This window comes from Triplophysa dalaica, chromosome 12 (genome assembly GCF_015846415.1).
Source record: "Triplophysa dalaica isolate WHDGS20190420 chromosome 12, ASM1584641v1, whole genome shotgun sequence".
Classification (NCBI taxonomy): domain Eukaryota; kingdom Metazoa; phylum Chordata; class Actinopteri; order Cypriniformes; family Nemacheilidae; genus Triplophysa; species Triplophysa dalaica.
This window is the reverse complement of record NC_079553.1, coordinates 18,210,574-18,224,683: the sequence shown is the minus strand read 5'-3', so window position 1 is coordinate 18,224,683 and position 14,110 is coordinate 18,210,574. Positions and strand designations below refer to the sequence as shown.

General features: G+C 39.3%; 1 protein-coding gene across 8 annotated transcripts in view; it reads left to right on the top strand.

Annotated features, from left to right (window-relative positions):
- The first annotated feature begins 4,276 nt into the window (after positions 1-4,276).
- Positions 4,277-14,110, top strand: part of cspg5a (chondroitin sulfate proteoglycan 5a) — a 37,482-nt gene continuing 27,648 nt past the window's right edge. For 7 of the 8 annotated variants that reach the window (XM_056763011.1, XM_056763009.1, XM_056763007.1 and 4 more), the window contains exon 1: positions 12,715-13,160. In XM_056763011.1, coding sequence (XP_056618989.1) covers positions 13,073-13,160 — 88 coding nt within the window. In that variant the 5' untranslated portion in view covers positions 12,715-13,072. Of the gene's footprint in view, positions 4,417-12,714; positions 13,161-14,110 lie in introns of those variants that run through there. The other variant, XM_056763012.1, reaches the window with a different exon arrangement.

The window sequence follows — 14,110 nt, the reverse complement described above, 5'->3', positions numbered from 1 at the left end:
AAAATAGAATTGATGCAGAGGACTGCGGATTTAGGCCTTGCAAAGAATAAAGGAAATCTGTTGTGTATTATGTTTTTTTTTAATTCTGCAGAAATCTATTAAAATTTCTGTCGGTGCAAATTCATTGTGCGCAACATGGATGTTGTCATTTGTTTTAATTGTTTCATTGTCATCATGGAATAGGAAAATGAATCTATAACAGGGACAATCCCCCTTAGCATTCAGGGGTTAAGTGTGATTTAGGGTCACAATGCAGACATGTTCACAATTCCCTAAAGTCCTGTGTCAAAAGGCTAATCTGGATCAAGTCTTTTTAAATCAATCAGTTTTTTTCTGATTTAAGATTAGACTCTGTGACAGTACAGATTATTATTCTGTTGACTGTATATAATAGCCTGCCATATAGTATATTAGGATTTATTTCATTTATACAATATTTGTATTTGGAGTATTATAATACATGAGGCTTGGTTTTAAATACAATATTTTATTTTTACTAGTAGCGAATTGTGTTTGAGTTGCGAGTCATTTGTCCGAGTCATTTCAACAGCTAAATTACAAGTCTGCGGGTACAATGAAGTTGGCGTTTGGATCAATCTTCTGTTTATTTATAACGTAGTTTAAACACTATGCCAGACCACCCACCGTTGTGTTATATAGTTTAATAAAGCAGGTACGTGTCCATTAAAGTTTTCAATAAGTAATAAGTCAATCAATAAGTAAAGAGATACATTGGTATTTATACTTATACATCGTCTGTAAATGGCGTAGGACTATGGAGGACCACAAGAGTCTTGTGTAAGGTTATAAAGCATTTCATTGTTTAATAACTAATTCTACAATAAAAATAGGCATTAATCCATTTGTTTTTAACTTCATTTTTTCATTCAAATATAAATAAGCGAAATGATAAAGTCATTTATTAAATATTGTTTTAATGGGCAATAAAAAGCGTGATTGTAAAAATAATTAATAATTGAAATATTAATCCATCAATAAATACTTCCAATTTAAAAAATCTAAATAAAACATGAAATAAATACATCATTTTAAACCGCATGAATGAATTCCTTTATAAATAGTGGATTTTTAAAATCTGTTTGAAAATGCGATTTAAAAAGAGGAATAAATAATTTGATTTACAAATTAAACTAGAAATAAAAGTTTTAATCCGTCATTTAAAAGACTATTTCTTTTACCAGTTGCATTTCCATTTCCCTGCTGCCTTTCCTTTTCATCATCCATCCATCCATCCATTTTCTACCGCTTATCCGGGGCCGGGTCGCGGGGGCAGCAGTCTAAGCAAGGATGCCCAGACTTCCCTCTCCCTAGACACTTCCTCCAGCTCTTCCGGGGGGACACTGAGGCGTTCCCAGGCCAGCCGGGAGACATAGTCCCTCCAGCGTGTCCTAGGTCTTCCCCGGGGTCTCCTCCCAGTGGGACATGCCCAAACACCTTACCGGGAAGACGTCCAGGGGGCATCCGAAAAAGATGCCCGAGCCCCCTCTGCTGACCCCTCTCGATGTGGAGGAGCAGCGGATCTACTCTGAGCTCCTCCCGAGTGACCGAGCTTCTCCCCCTATCTCTAAGGGATCGCCCAGCCACCCTGCGGAGAAAGCTCATTTCGGCCGCCTGTATCCGGGATCTTGTCCTTTCGGTCATGACCCACAGCTCATGACCATAGGTGAGAGTAGGAACGTAGATTGTCCGGTAAATCGAGAGCTTCGCCTTGCGGCTCAGCTCCTTCTTCACGACGACAGATCGGTACAGCGACCGCATTACTGCAGAAGCTGCACCGATCCGTCTGTCAGTCTCCCGTTCCATCCTTCCCTCACTCGTGAACAAGACCCCCAAATACTTGAACTCCTCCACTTGAGGCAGGGACTCTCCACTCACCTGAAGTGGGCAAGCCACCCTTTTCCGATTTGCTATTCGATTAGCTTAGTCATTTAGCTTTTCCTTTTAGCCTCTCTATTTACCATTTCCCTGACACTCTGGGGCCTTGCATTGCTAAAATGAGGTTAAACATTTCAAATTAGCTATTGAGAGAGAGAGAGAGAGAGAGAGAGAGAGAGAGAGAGAGACATGTTACAAGCCCTCTGATTGGCTCCTTGTCATGTCAGAGTTATGTCAGATGAGCAATGGAGATAGAGGATAATCTGTTTTTCACTACACGTGTAACCAGCACGTTCTCAGCGCCTGCTTATTCTCATAGAAATCATAGAAAATTTTACTTATTGTTAGAACAGGTTAGAACATTCATACTGCACGTGGAGCAGCAGTGCTGCGGTCATTTTGGCGCAGAGTCTATTTATGATGCGATGCTTACGCACAGTTAACGTGACATAAATTACGGTGCTTATGGCCAAAAGGCTTATGTTAAAAACAAATGGATTAATGCCTATTTTTATTGTAGAATTGGTTATTTTAAACTCTTGTGGTCCTCCATATAGGACCAAAAAACCTTCCCGAATCATTGCACTCGATGCGATTCATGGTTAGTTGGATTCATGTGTAAAATTCCAATCAAGTTAGTCAACGTATTTTGCGTCACACTGCGCACCGTTCACGCATACATCATACGTCATTAGCGCGGTCATATACGCAGTAGAAATGCTGTGCAGAGGAAAGGCGGGAGAAAGGTATACAGCTAGAACCTAACTTTCCCCTTGTTAAATGTGTGCAAGTTTGCTAGTGGGACTTGCAAAGGACGAATAAATATAATATCAAAAACGTCTAAGCAAAGAGTTGAAAGCAGAATTCCATTCGCGAATGCATTCCAGTCCCTGACGGTCGGTTTGCAGGGGTTTCACTCTCGGTCTGTTCGCGGGGGTTTTGTTCCGGGGGTTTTAACGGGGAGATGAGTGTGAAAAATGGGAAAATTCTGGTCAAAACGGGAGTGTTGACGGGTATGATTACAATCGGTGTTGCTTTTCCACACTGTAAGCAAATACGGGAGTCAAGTGTTTCAAAGACGATGCCATGGTAGTCTCGCGGAATTTATGGCTCTTACTAAATCCTTAATGTTTCGATTCTGACGTCATCGACCAAAAGTGTTTTTTTTGGCAATTTTAACAATCATAGGTAGTTAAGATGGTAAGAGTAAGGTTAGGGTGTTGGTTAGGTAAAGGTTTCGTAAGACTTGAAACACCAAAAGTTTAGTCAAATCCAACGAGCCACGCCCACAGATCTGACTCGAAACACCAATGCCCGGCTGGATAAGGCACCTTAAAGGGGACATATGGCGAAAATACGTGTTTTTCTGTGTCTTTGGTGTGTTATAAGTTGCCCGTGCATGTATTAGACACGTTAAGATGCAAAAATGTAAGTGTCAGAACAAAAGATGCATTCTAACTAAAAGTGAGTGCGGACCCAGACCTTCCAGAACGCCTCGTGTAACCACACCCCCACGCATGTACGTCACTTTGTGATATGATTTGACTTAGACCGCCTAAATGTATACGTATGTAAGGTGGGCGGTCTTGTAAATCTCATTGTACTGTCGCCGGCTCAGTCTGATGTTCCGAATATGGTGAGAGGCGTTACATTTCCGTGCAGTATTCGACCAATCACTACACACTAGTGTCCTGGCTAATCATAGCACACTTCGCTTTTCAGAGCGATGAGCTTTGTAAAATATCAGCGCTTTTCAGAGAGGCGGAGCAAAGAGGACATACAAACATGCACGGTATGTGGAAAATACAGCGTTTTTTAACCTTCGATCTTGTATACAGATTGTATTACATCTAAAGCAAACAATTATATTCGTTTAGCCGAGTCAAATGAACCCTTTAATGTTTTCCCTTAAGCGTGACACTTGGGGTATTTCTCTCTATCAAAGACAATAGGAGAATAACGTATGTAAAACTAAAGGTATATTTAAGGGCACATTTTAGGGAAAATTACACTTAAGGTGCTTTGTGCAACTGGGCCCAAGGATTTAGTGAGAGCCCAGAAACTTATCACAGCTTTCTTGGCAAGACCCGCTCAAGAGGCCATATGACTGACAGGTAAAGCAACCAATCACGTTTCATTTTGTGCCGCGTCATTTTTAGAGGCGTGAAAATGTCCACGCAGCAACAGACAGATGTATATTACCGAACGTGTCAAAGTTAACAGAAACAACCATGAGTTTATGCCATGAACTTCGCATACATTTTAAGAATTGAGCGTTTTGTCGATCGTGATTAATTCTTACAGCAACCGTTGTAAACACGAGAGCTTATTTCTTAGATCAGAAGGGTTTGTTGTTACCAGGCGGACCGAAAATCCTGTGAAATTCAACCAATCAGATGACGACTTCGAACGTGCTGAAGTGTTTCCATAAAAGTGTGTCATATGCATCATACGTTCATCCAACGGATCGTGGGCGTGACGTCTGAGGGTGAGACTAATGTCATGGTCACATCTGGACAGGTAGGTACATGTCATAATTCGATTTTGATGGTTTCTGATTATGTTGCTTATGTAGTTTGTGGACCTTTATCTATTAAATTGTTATCCAGCGTTCATTCTGTTTGGCAGTGAAGCTCTGATAGGCTGTATTTGTTATGACTCAATGTAGATTTGTTTACAAGTAACTGCTTGAGTGAGTCATCTGCTGTGAGCATGTCTTGCTCCTCCCAGAGGAACAAAACAATCAAAGCAGATTTATTCCTAATTTTTGAAAGGTAAGAGAAAGAATGTGACTTCTCAGGCTAAACAAAAGCAGGTTGGGAGACTCAGTAATGGTTACCTGGACAGGTTACATTACACAGTTTCACGTGGACGTGTGAGAGAAGTGCAGGTGTCTCCTCCAGTCACCTGCAGAGAGGAAATTAGATCCAGCACCTTTCTTCCCGGTGGGAGACTGAGCCTCGGCCAAACCGCTTAAAGTGCAAAGGTGGGTGTGATGCCTGTTTAGCATTGAGCTCAGAGGCCTGTTATTTATTGTTCTTTATGGCCTTTCTTAAGTGCCTTGTAACTATTAGTTGCTTGTTGTTGTGAATCTGTACTTGCTTATTCCTCAAGACATCTGCTGTTAGTTAAATTCTTGAATCTAGAATAAATAAGGCGATGAAATGTAATTATTACTGACATGTGGAGCATGGAAGATCAATCATATTTCTATAATATGCTGTGAGGTTATTGTGTAACTGCATTCCTTTGCAGATACTACCCTCGTTCCATGTGTCATCCTTAAAATTTTATTTTGGTGTATAAATTAAACAATCTAGGTCTCAAGGTCTTGGAGTAAGCAACCAGCTTTTTGGATTTTCGAGGCCACTGAACCTCCAGTTTTTATATTTATCACAATTACTCTGTGTTCCTTTCTGATCGGTTTCTTGGCTGTTACAGGTTGTTGACTGGTGAGCTCCAGCACAGGTTCTGTAGAAGCTCATTAAAAATGGAGGCTAAGAAAGTAGGCCAGCGGTTTATTGATGTGGAGGTGTGGATGGGTTGAGAGAAAGAAGCATGCTTCTGTCTGCCCTTGCTTCCATTTTCAGCTTTGTGTTTTAGACTGACCGGTATACCAGCTCATGCATTATTCTGTTTGCTAAGGTAAAGTTTGTAAACTGTAAAATTGTATACTACCTATTGTCTTTAAGGTAAGCTTTCATTGTAACTGCATTGTATTTTCAAAAACTGATGGACAAAATACATTTTATGTGCATTTAAGCAGCTTAGAGGTTAAGTGTATGAAATTTAGTGGGCATCTAGCGATGAGATTGCGTATTCCACGGAAGGGGACCCGCGTTGTATGTAGATAGAAATTGCTCATTCTAAGGTAATAAAAACATAACGCTTCATTATGTAAGGTTCATTATGTTATTATTGAATTTCTATGGTGTGCCAGATTGACTTCTTGACATTTTATTTTCTGTGAAATAGCCAGCGTGTGTGAGTTAAACACTTTTCTGACTCTTTGTTGGTAATTGTTATGGCCAGGCACTGTGACGGTAAATTAAAATGAAAGTACGCTTAATGCTTTATCTGATGGATGAGCCACATGGAACTGTCCCATTGAAACAGAATATGACCAGGCCAGAGTAAAAGAATTGTACCCTTTTTTTTAAAACAGTCATCTACTGACAAAGTCCTTTTCAAATTTATCTTGGCTTTATCCCAGCAAGCATGCTCACAATAGCTGCTGTTTTGTATAACTTTTGATTCCTAATGGATTAAGATTCAGCTCCTGAAATAATAAAATGCACACCTTAAAGGGATAGTTAATCTATTTACTCACCCTCATGTCATCAAACCTTTTGGACATTTTCTTCTTTTGCTGAACACAAAAAAGGGGATATTTTGAAGAATGATGAGAACTGAGCAACATTGGGACCCATTGACTTCCATTGTATGGACACAAAACTATTGAGACATTTCTCAGAATATCTTCCTTTGTGTATTAGTTTTCGAATAACTTGATGAGGGTAAATATATTATGACAGATTTTTGGACCATCTCTTATCCCTTTAAATGGACTTTGGATAAGCGCATTTGCCAAATGCATAAATGTAAAGTGCAGAAAGCTGGGCTCTTAGCTCAATTCATGTTGAAGTAAATTTCACCGTTCACATTTTCTGATGCTTGTGAACAACAGATTTTTCATTTTTGTAAATGACCAGCGTGAATACCCTTCCTCAAAATCAAACCAGACCAACATGGCATGGCGTGAAAAAGCTGAACCGATGTTTATTCGAGTTTTTCTGCTTTCATGATCCGGACGTTTTTTCGTCACTGACTTATCAAAAACGGACTTTCGTTTTGCAGATTTACTTGTTGTCGGTTCCGCAGGAAAGTTTGATTGTTGCTGATTGTCTGCCATTTCTCCCTTCATTGACACAGCAGACGTGAGCACGCTGATATATGGTTGCTGAAAATTGTACACATGACCGTTCGGGCAAGAATGATTTGATTTGGCGAACGTTTTTTGGACCTACCCGTTTCACAGGCGTATAATTAAACAAAATTATTTGACCACTATACTTCTTGATTGCTATCAGGATGTAAAGAGATTTCCAACCAGCATGACAAAAATGGTTTCTGGACAGGATCACCTATTATGCCTTTAATTTGCTTTGATCCTTTTGTTTTCAATTTGCTGAACTCTTCCTTAGTAACTTTAATGGATTACATCACAATGGTCTTTATTGTTCTCTCAATCATCTTGGTTAGTTAATGTAGGCATCTATTCAGCTGAGGGGATCATTGCTGGCAACTGGTTTGCATCAAGTAGGACGAAAAAATCTGTTAAATTTGTATGGTGGTATTTGTATATGTAAAACAACTGTGTGTTTTCAGGTCAATGTACCTACAGTCAATTCAGTCTGGTAGTTCTTAACATTTTGCCAAACAGTTACAGAAAGTATCTCAACGCTTACTCTGTTTCACTGTTTAAATTGGGCTGTTCCTTAGGTCCAATATTGAGATTCCACTTTCCAATGTTCTGCCAAGTGTCCATCCAGTAAACGGTCTGTGTACTGTGTGCCACTATTAGCTTGCAGTATGTACCATGTTCTGCTTGTTGTGAAGTCTGCGGTAGGATCATTATAACTCTCTTATTCGCTTCTATATTTGATATGTAGTCAGGTTGTCTATCCTCCAGCCAGCATCTTTGGTTAGATGTCACAGATGAAGCACAGTTGTGCCGGCTGTTTCGTCCTGTTTTCATGACTGTTGATCTGACATCTGAAACATTTTGTGATGGGTTGTCATGATTCATATCAGCCATGTGTTGTCCCTGTTGCTCGGTCACATTTTGTTCTTCAAGCTGGTCCCAGAAGGAATTTGATTTTTGACTGAAGCATTATAGGCCTTGATTTTCACGACATGCATCTCTATACAGAAAAAATATACTGCTTTATTTTGTTTAAGATTTTTGTTTTTCTATGCATGCTTTTTATATAAAACCATATTTACTGATATACTGTAGTTAGCCTATTTTACAAAAAATATCCAATAAATACCTAAAAAAAACGCAGTACCATTTCGTACCATATATCTCATTTGATGGTTTAATCTAAGTGGGATGGCATTAAAAGCAAATATGTCCTCCAGACTTGCACTTTTGGCCACTGTACATGGATAAAGGACATTGATCTTCATATGTTCCTAAGGCGCCATGCAAAGCAATGCTGCAGTCTCTGATCAAGTCGCTCATAATACACAGAACCACCACGTTTTATTTATCATTATTATTTATTAATCATATGGCACAAATACTTGCACAAGTTGACATCATTGTAAGAGATAAAAAGTTGTCGTGTGTATTTATATGAAGCACTGAGGGAAAGAGAGATGGTGGGGTTGGGTCAATGCTAATTGTGAGGGGTGGGGGGGTCTGCACAAACAGTTTAGTTCTGCTCTGGTTGGCAGCACATAAGCCCGTATGATCCAAGCTCCAGACCGTCCAGAGCCAGGAATAGCAGCAGTGCGCTAATGGCACTTGAATAAAAGGAAAGCGCTGAAGTAGCCGTAGAAGAAAGAGAGGGTGGGGCTTACGTCTGGCCACATGGGAGAAGATCAGTGTCTTTCATAAGTACTGTGTGAGTTTATATGCAAGGGTAAATCAGCGAGAAAGACTTTGAAAGCGCTTTCACCTGGCAGATGCAACAGAATCTTTAACTTCAGAATGAATAGCTTCATCGTGGTGCCAATATTCAAACCACGGCGAAACAGTAATGCTGCTTTGGAAGACGAAAGTTCTCTGTTAATGTAAATTTCTTGGAAAAACTCAAGAAAACAAATGGTTTGTGGGGAAACCTTTCCTCAATTTTCATGTCGATGATTTAGAGAGGTTTTTCATGCATTATAACCAATAACAGGATTTTGCTGTTTATGATTCTACAACATTTTTTGAAAATTGTAAGTTTTAAGTAAAAGTAAGCAGGAATTAAAAGGTGATTTCTTCTGAATGTTGTGATTGATATCGAAGTGAAATGGCTTCTGGAGTGAGAAAGATTAAGATGTGATACGCCTATTTACGGAAAAAATACGGAAAACAAACATTACAAAAACATTGTTTTTTTGCGCATTTTATTTATTATCAAGGTCTGATATTAGACAATTAGACAAATCATCATAAAGGGAGCGCTACATGCCTAACTTCTTCTGGTCTACGCAACTGTTCTGTGTAGTGAACGGAGCTAGAGCATTGACCGGACAAGTGTTTACCTTACTTCCGCTGTGAAATAGGTCTATTGTTGGAAGTTGGAAGCCTGGCAATTTTTGAGAGGCCATTTAAACAAGACCGTTTTTAAAACGGAAACATTTTTTGTGTTTTGGCTGTTCATTTACTCGACAACAGCGTTTTTGAGCACTGATAACGCAAACTTTTGAAAACAGGTCTCAAAGTGCAAGTTTTTAGAAACAACGCCATATCGTTTCTGTGTAAACTTTGAAGGCGGCGTTTTCTAAAATGATGACGTCATACGCATGTGTATAATGCGTTCAGTTTGTAGGCATGCGAGTATTCCCCAAACAATAATGGTGACCTCCATGCTGCATGTTTGTACTGAGTGACATACTTATTATCATTTCTCTAGCAAAAAGAGACATAGTATTTATATACACAAAGTATAATACATACACACCGACGAAGTGTATTAAATGCGTATTTGCTTAAAAACAAGTATGTGTGCTGGCAAGTAGTGTTTCTTTATACTGCAACAGCGCCATCCACTGGCCTGGCATGCATAATAACGTTTTTCTTTTTTCAGATCCGTGTAAATGCGTGTAAATCGTTTTGATAACACTTTCATGCGTACCTGAAACTTTTAAAAAACGCAAAGGAAAACGTTTTCTGTTCTTCATCGTGTAGACGTACTCCTAGTCCCTTCCTCAGGACAAGACATTCATTCAGCATACAAAGAAGAGATCTTTTTGATAACAGATTATGAGGTCACATGAATTAAAAAATGACCTGCACAAATAAATCATTTATAACAAATCATTTAAATTTTTTCAGAACTCAAATACTGCAAAGAAAACAGTTTAATGTTTTCTTTTAAATAATAAAACAGTAATATTTTTACATGTGTTTAAGAACCGTTCGATTTGTATCGTTTTCTTGTGTCTTGTCATGCTGTCAGTCTTCTGTTGGATGACTTTATGACACTCCTGAGGTTTGATTTTGTTTAAATTTAATAGACACTGCAATAGACAATACATCTAGAAATGCTGATTAAATAAAATTTGTCTCTTAATTGTTTTTCCGTGGCTGTGTATTAAATTGAATGAGTTTGTTTGCTAAAACAAACCAACATCACGTTTTACATAACAGATTATATATTTTTTTGCTTGCCCTGTTGTTAATATGTTATTGTTGTAGGTTTTTATGTTTACAGTTCATTTACTATTGCATTTTCCCGCATCTGTACTGTATTTATAGTTTGCACCATAGTCTGAAGCAGAAGTATGACGTATATATTAGTATATTGCTTAACCCCAGATTGCAAGTGGCTTTAACCTGGGATTAAAAATTATGGTAATCTAGGGTTTTGCATTTTGTGAAAAGGCCTACTTAGTATGAAGAGGGCATCTGTTCATGTGTAATGGTTACAGCTTCCGAAACTTCCTATAGCCCTAGGACAAAATTACCTACCTGCTAAATTTGTATCTTGTGTGGTTTCTTGTTTGGTTGTGTGTCCTCCAGTGGCATTTTTTACCTTTGAAAGAGCGAAAGGGAGAGAACAGGCGGTGTGCCAGTGGTGCCCATAATGGGGCCCTGTTCTCTACATCTTTTACACTTTTTCCAAAACAATAATAGGTCATCAATTACAATTGGGCCGTTTGCAGTTCTTACTTAAATGTGCTATTGAAAGCATACAGAAAACATGCCTGTCATCTGCAAATATCTCTGACATGCCTCTCTTGTTTCTATAGCCCTTTCTATACTTTCTGAACTGTTAACATTAAAGGTGGCTGGGGGTGGTGGTTATATTCTTTGTGTAGCCAATCATAATGCTTTGCGATGCTTTCTGTCTGTCAGTCATTTTGTAGAGCGGCATATCTATGTTCATCTGTATAAAAATGGCATGAAGAAGAATATGGCATCTCTGAGATTTTAACATCTCCCTGCGTTCAGCTTCATCATAGCACATTTCACATGGACGGATAGTCACTATTATTCATTTTTAATAGGCATTCCCAAGACTCTATTTAAACCAAACACTCATATTAATACAAGGTTGTTGCTCATGAGGGCAATAAAAGAAACCCATACAGCTTTAATTCATAATTGGATAAACAGCAGCAAAAGTTCAGGTGCAGTTTTGTGTCCATGTGTTCCACACTCGTGTATACTTCAGTAGTCAAACATTTTTACATACCTATTCATTATTAATTGTGTAATTTTCGAAATCAAATAAAGGCTATATGTGCTTTTAAGGTTTTTATATATTTTTTTAATATGACGGGAAGAAATTGCTGACACATGTATAAGTAAGATGATTGTATTTTTTTGTTAGAGCACTGGTTGGACTCCCACACTACACAGGCTCTTTACTTCCAGCTTCTTTGATGCTGAGTCTATTGGCACTCGAGAACTGTGTGGGAACGTGTGAGGGGGGTTGAGGGGCCGGGTTAATGAGTCCGAGGTTGGAGAAAATCAATTCTTTGGGTCTTTCCTATTCGAATGAATGCACATGGGTGAAATATGTTGTGTGATGAACTAGTGTGCATTGTATTGTATAATTTGCAGTGCTTTGGGTTTGACAAATGATTGCTGCTTTCTCAACATTAGTACTTGCCAAACAACTGACCAGTAGAAAATTGTAATACAGTATGGGCTATATCCCCCTTCAAGAGAAAGAAAGAAAGAAAGAAAGAAAGAAAGAGAAAATCTGTGTAAAATACGTCAAAAGCTTTTAAACAAAGAGCTAGTTTTGTGATTCTATAGCTCTGCTTATTAGTACGATTACTGAACCCGAATCGCGCACACCCATAGATCCCAAGCCAATAGTAAAACGCCTGTTGCGCTCTCTTGTCTTTCTCAATGGCGCTGTGTGGAAGAATGCTGCCGACCCCCACCGACACCTTCAGCCCCTCGCATTTATCCCCTCAGCCTCCCGGCCGTCCTCTTCTTTATTGTGCTATCCCCCTCATTTCAACCCATAAACAATCTGGACATAACGCGGCCCTTAAATGACACATGCAACTGGCGCGGCACTCTTATAGGAATTTAATTAATTCATTAATGGGATCTACGCCTCCCTGCGCGTGCAAAGGAACCCATGTCCGAATTGCTAATGTACTGTATATTAGCGTTAAACTTATTGAAATTTCAACTGGTTCGGCAAGTAAGAAGCAATGTCTTGCCTGTTTATTAATGTGTCTGTAGCTTTCTGAAATTCGTCAAAAGAATTGGCCATCCTTGAATATTTAACAATTTTTGAGGTTAATATATTGTTGGTCATTCCTAGTTCTACAAATTACACATTTTAGTAGATGATAATATTTTTTATATTCTAAGTATTTGTTGATATTTGCTGATATGTTAAAGACTAATCCACTGAAAACAAATCCCATTTTTCGCTATCCCAGTTAAAACCCTTCGGATGACCAAAGAAAAATCGATTCTGTGCAACGGAAAGCTGTTTGGTGTTTGTCAGTAACTTAGTTGAATATTGTTGAAAGGAATAAGAAGTTGGGGAGGGGCTGGGGAGAATAGGGGGTGGGGACACGGTGGGAGTCAAAATGATTTTCCCTTACAGACTGTGAGAACGCGTAGAATCGCATCTCAAACCGAGAAGCGGTTCATCCTCTCCAAGTGGACGCGCTTCTGGTTTCAGAACCCGATTGATTTGACGCCGCCTGTGTTTCAGCAAGATCGCCGACTTGCATTTGCTCTTTGGCAATGGGACCATAAAAGAACAAATTCCATCCCATTAAGAAAAAAATTGACGGGGGACGTTAATAAATACGACTCGGGAAGACACATCACAAAGAAGTGGACATGGAAAAGCGCAGAGGAGATGCTATGTAAAAGACTGACCAGGGCGCATATTGGATTTACTTATCGACTAGAAAATTTTGCTGTAAAAGGTTTCTAGCATTTCTTCAGGTACATTTATTAGTGTTACAAACAAGAATGAACCGAAAGCAGATGTCAAGGTGCTGGAGCGTGCCGATGCTCTCCGTCCTCCTGGCTGTCTTTTTGGCGCCGTTGTTTGCACATGGTAAGATGTTTTTGAAAAATGCATATAAATCACAAGATCGTTAAGAATCTTCAAAGACGAGCTGACATTACAGAACAGCATTGCAAGATGTGAATGTCGGTCAGTGGTGCAGCCGCTGCTGGGTTTTGCTGCGCGCTCATGACTGTGCGCGCCTGCTGCTGTTGTGCAGCGCCGTGAAATGTAGGTTAAATGTCGAATTGGGGTATTTGGGAAATGTCCATTGAACGCAAAAAATTGCCACATTTAAAACAAAGAATATTTTGCCGCATGCAAACACGCACTGACATTAAATGTGGATATTATTTCGCAGTGACACATTGACCTTAAATCATTTTACGCACACATTTATTTCCCTTGGTTTGTAACGTAGAGTAGTTGTAGTGCGATTGTAGTAAAGCATGTGCCGAGTGCTGCTGTGATTTCGCCATAGAGCAGCTGTTATCACTATGGCAATGATGGAGGCACAAAGACAGGATTACTGTACCAAATAATTTACGTTCGGACATTCTCGCGCAACACGACCCTGCTCGCAAATCTCACTTGTTTACGCCTGTGGTTTGATTTTACGCACGGATTTTAATGGATGTGAATCTCGGTCGCTTTGGTTTAGTTGAAACGTTGTGCCATTCCTCCGATTTTCAGGAATGGATGGAGGACCAGCCCAATGGGAATTGACCGTTTCCTAGAGCACTGATGTGTTTAAAATTCCGATAGATTACTGAGCATAACAGATGAGCTCATCCTCTTTCATTCCTCACCCAGCTCATTTTCAATCTAAACGGTCTCAAACCAAAATCGGGTAATTTTACGTTGGTGCATGAAAGGTGATCCATTGTCCATCGATTTGGCTGCTCATTTTTAACACTTCCCCACCCAGCAACAGAACATGGAACATGTCTGGGTGTTCACAATGGTTTAATAGCAACGAAATGCAAATTAATAAGAAACTG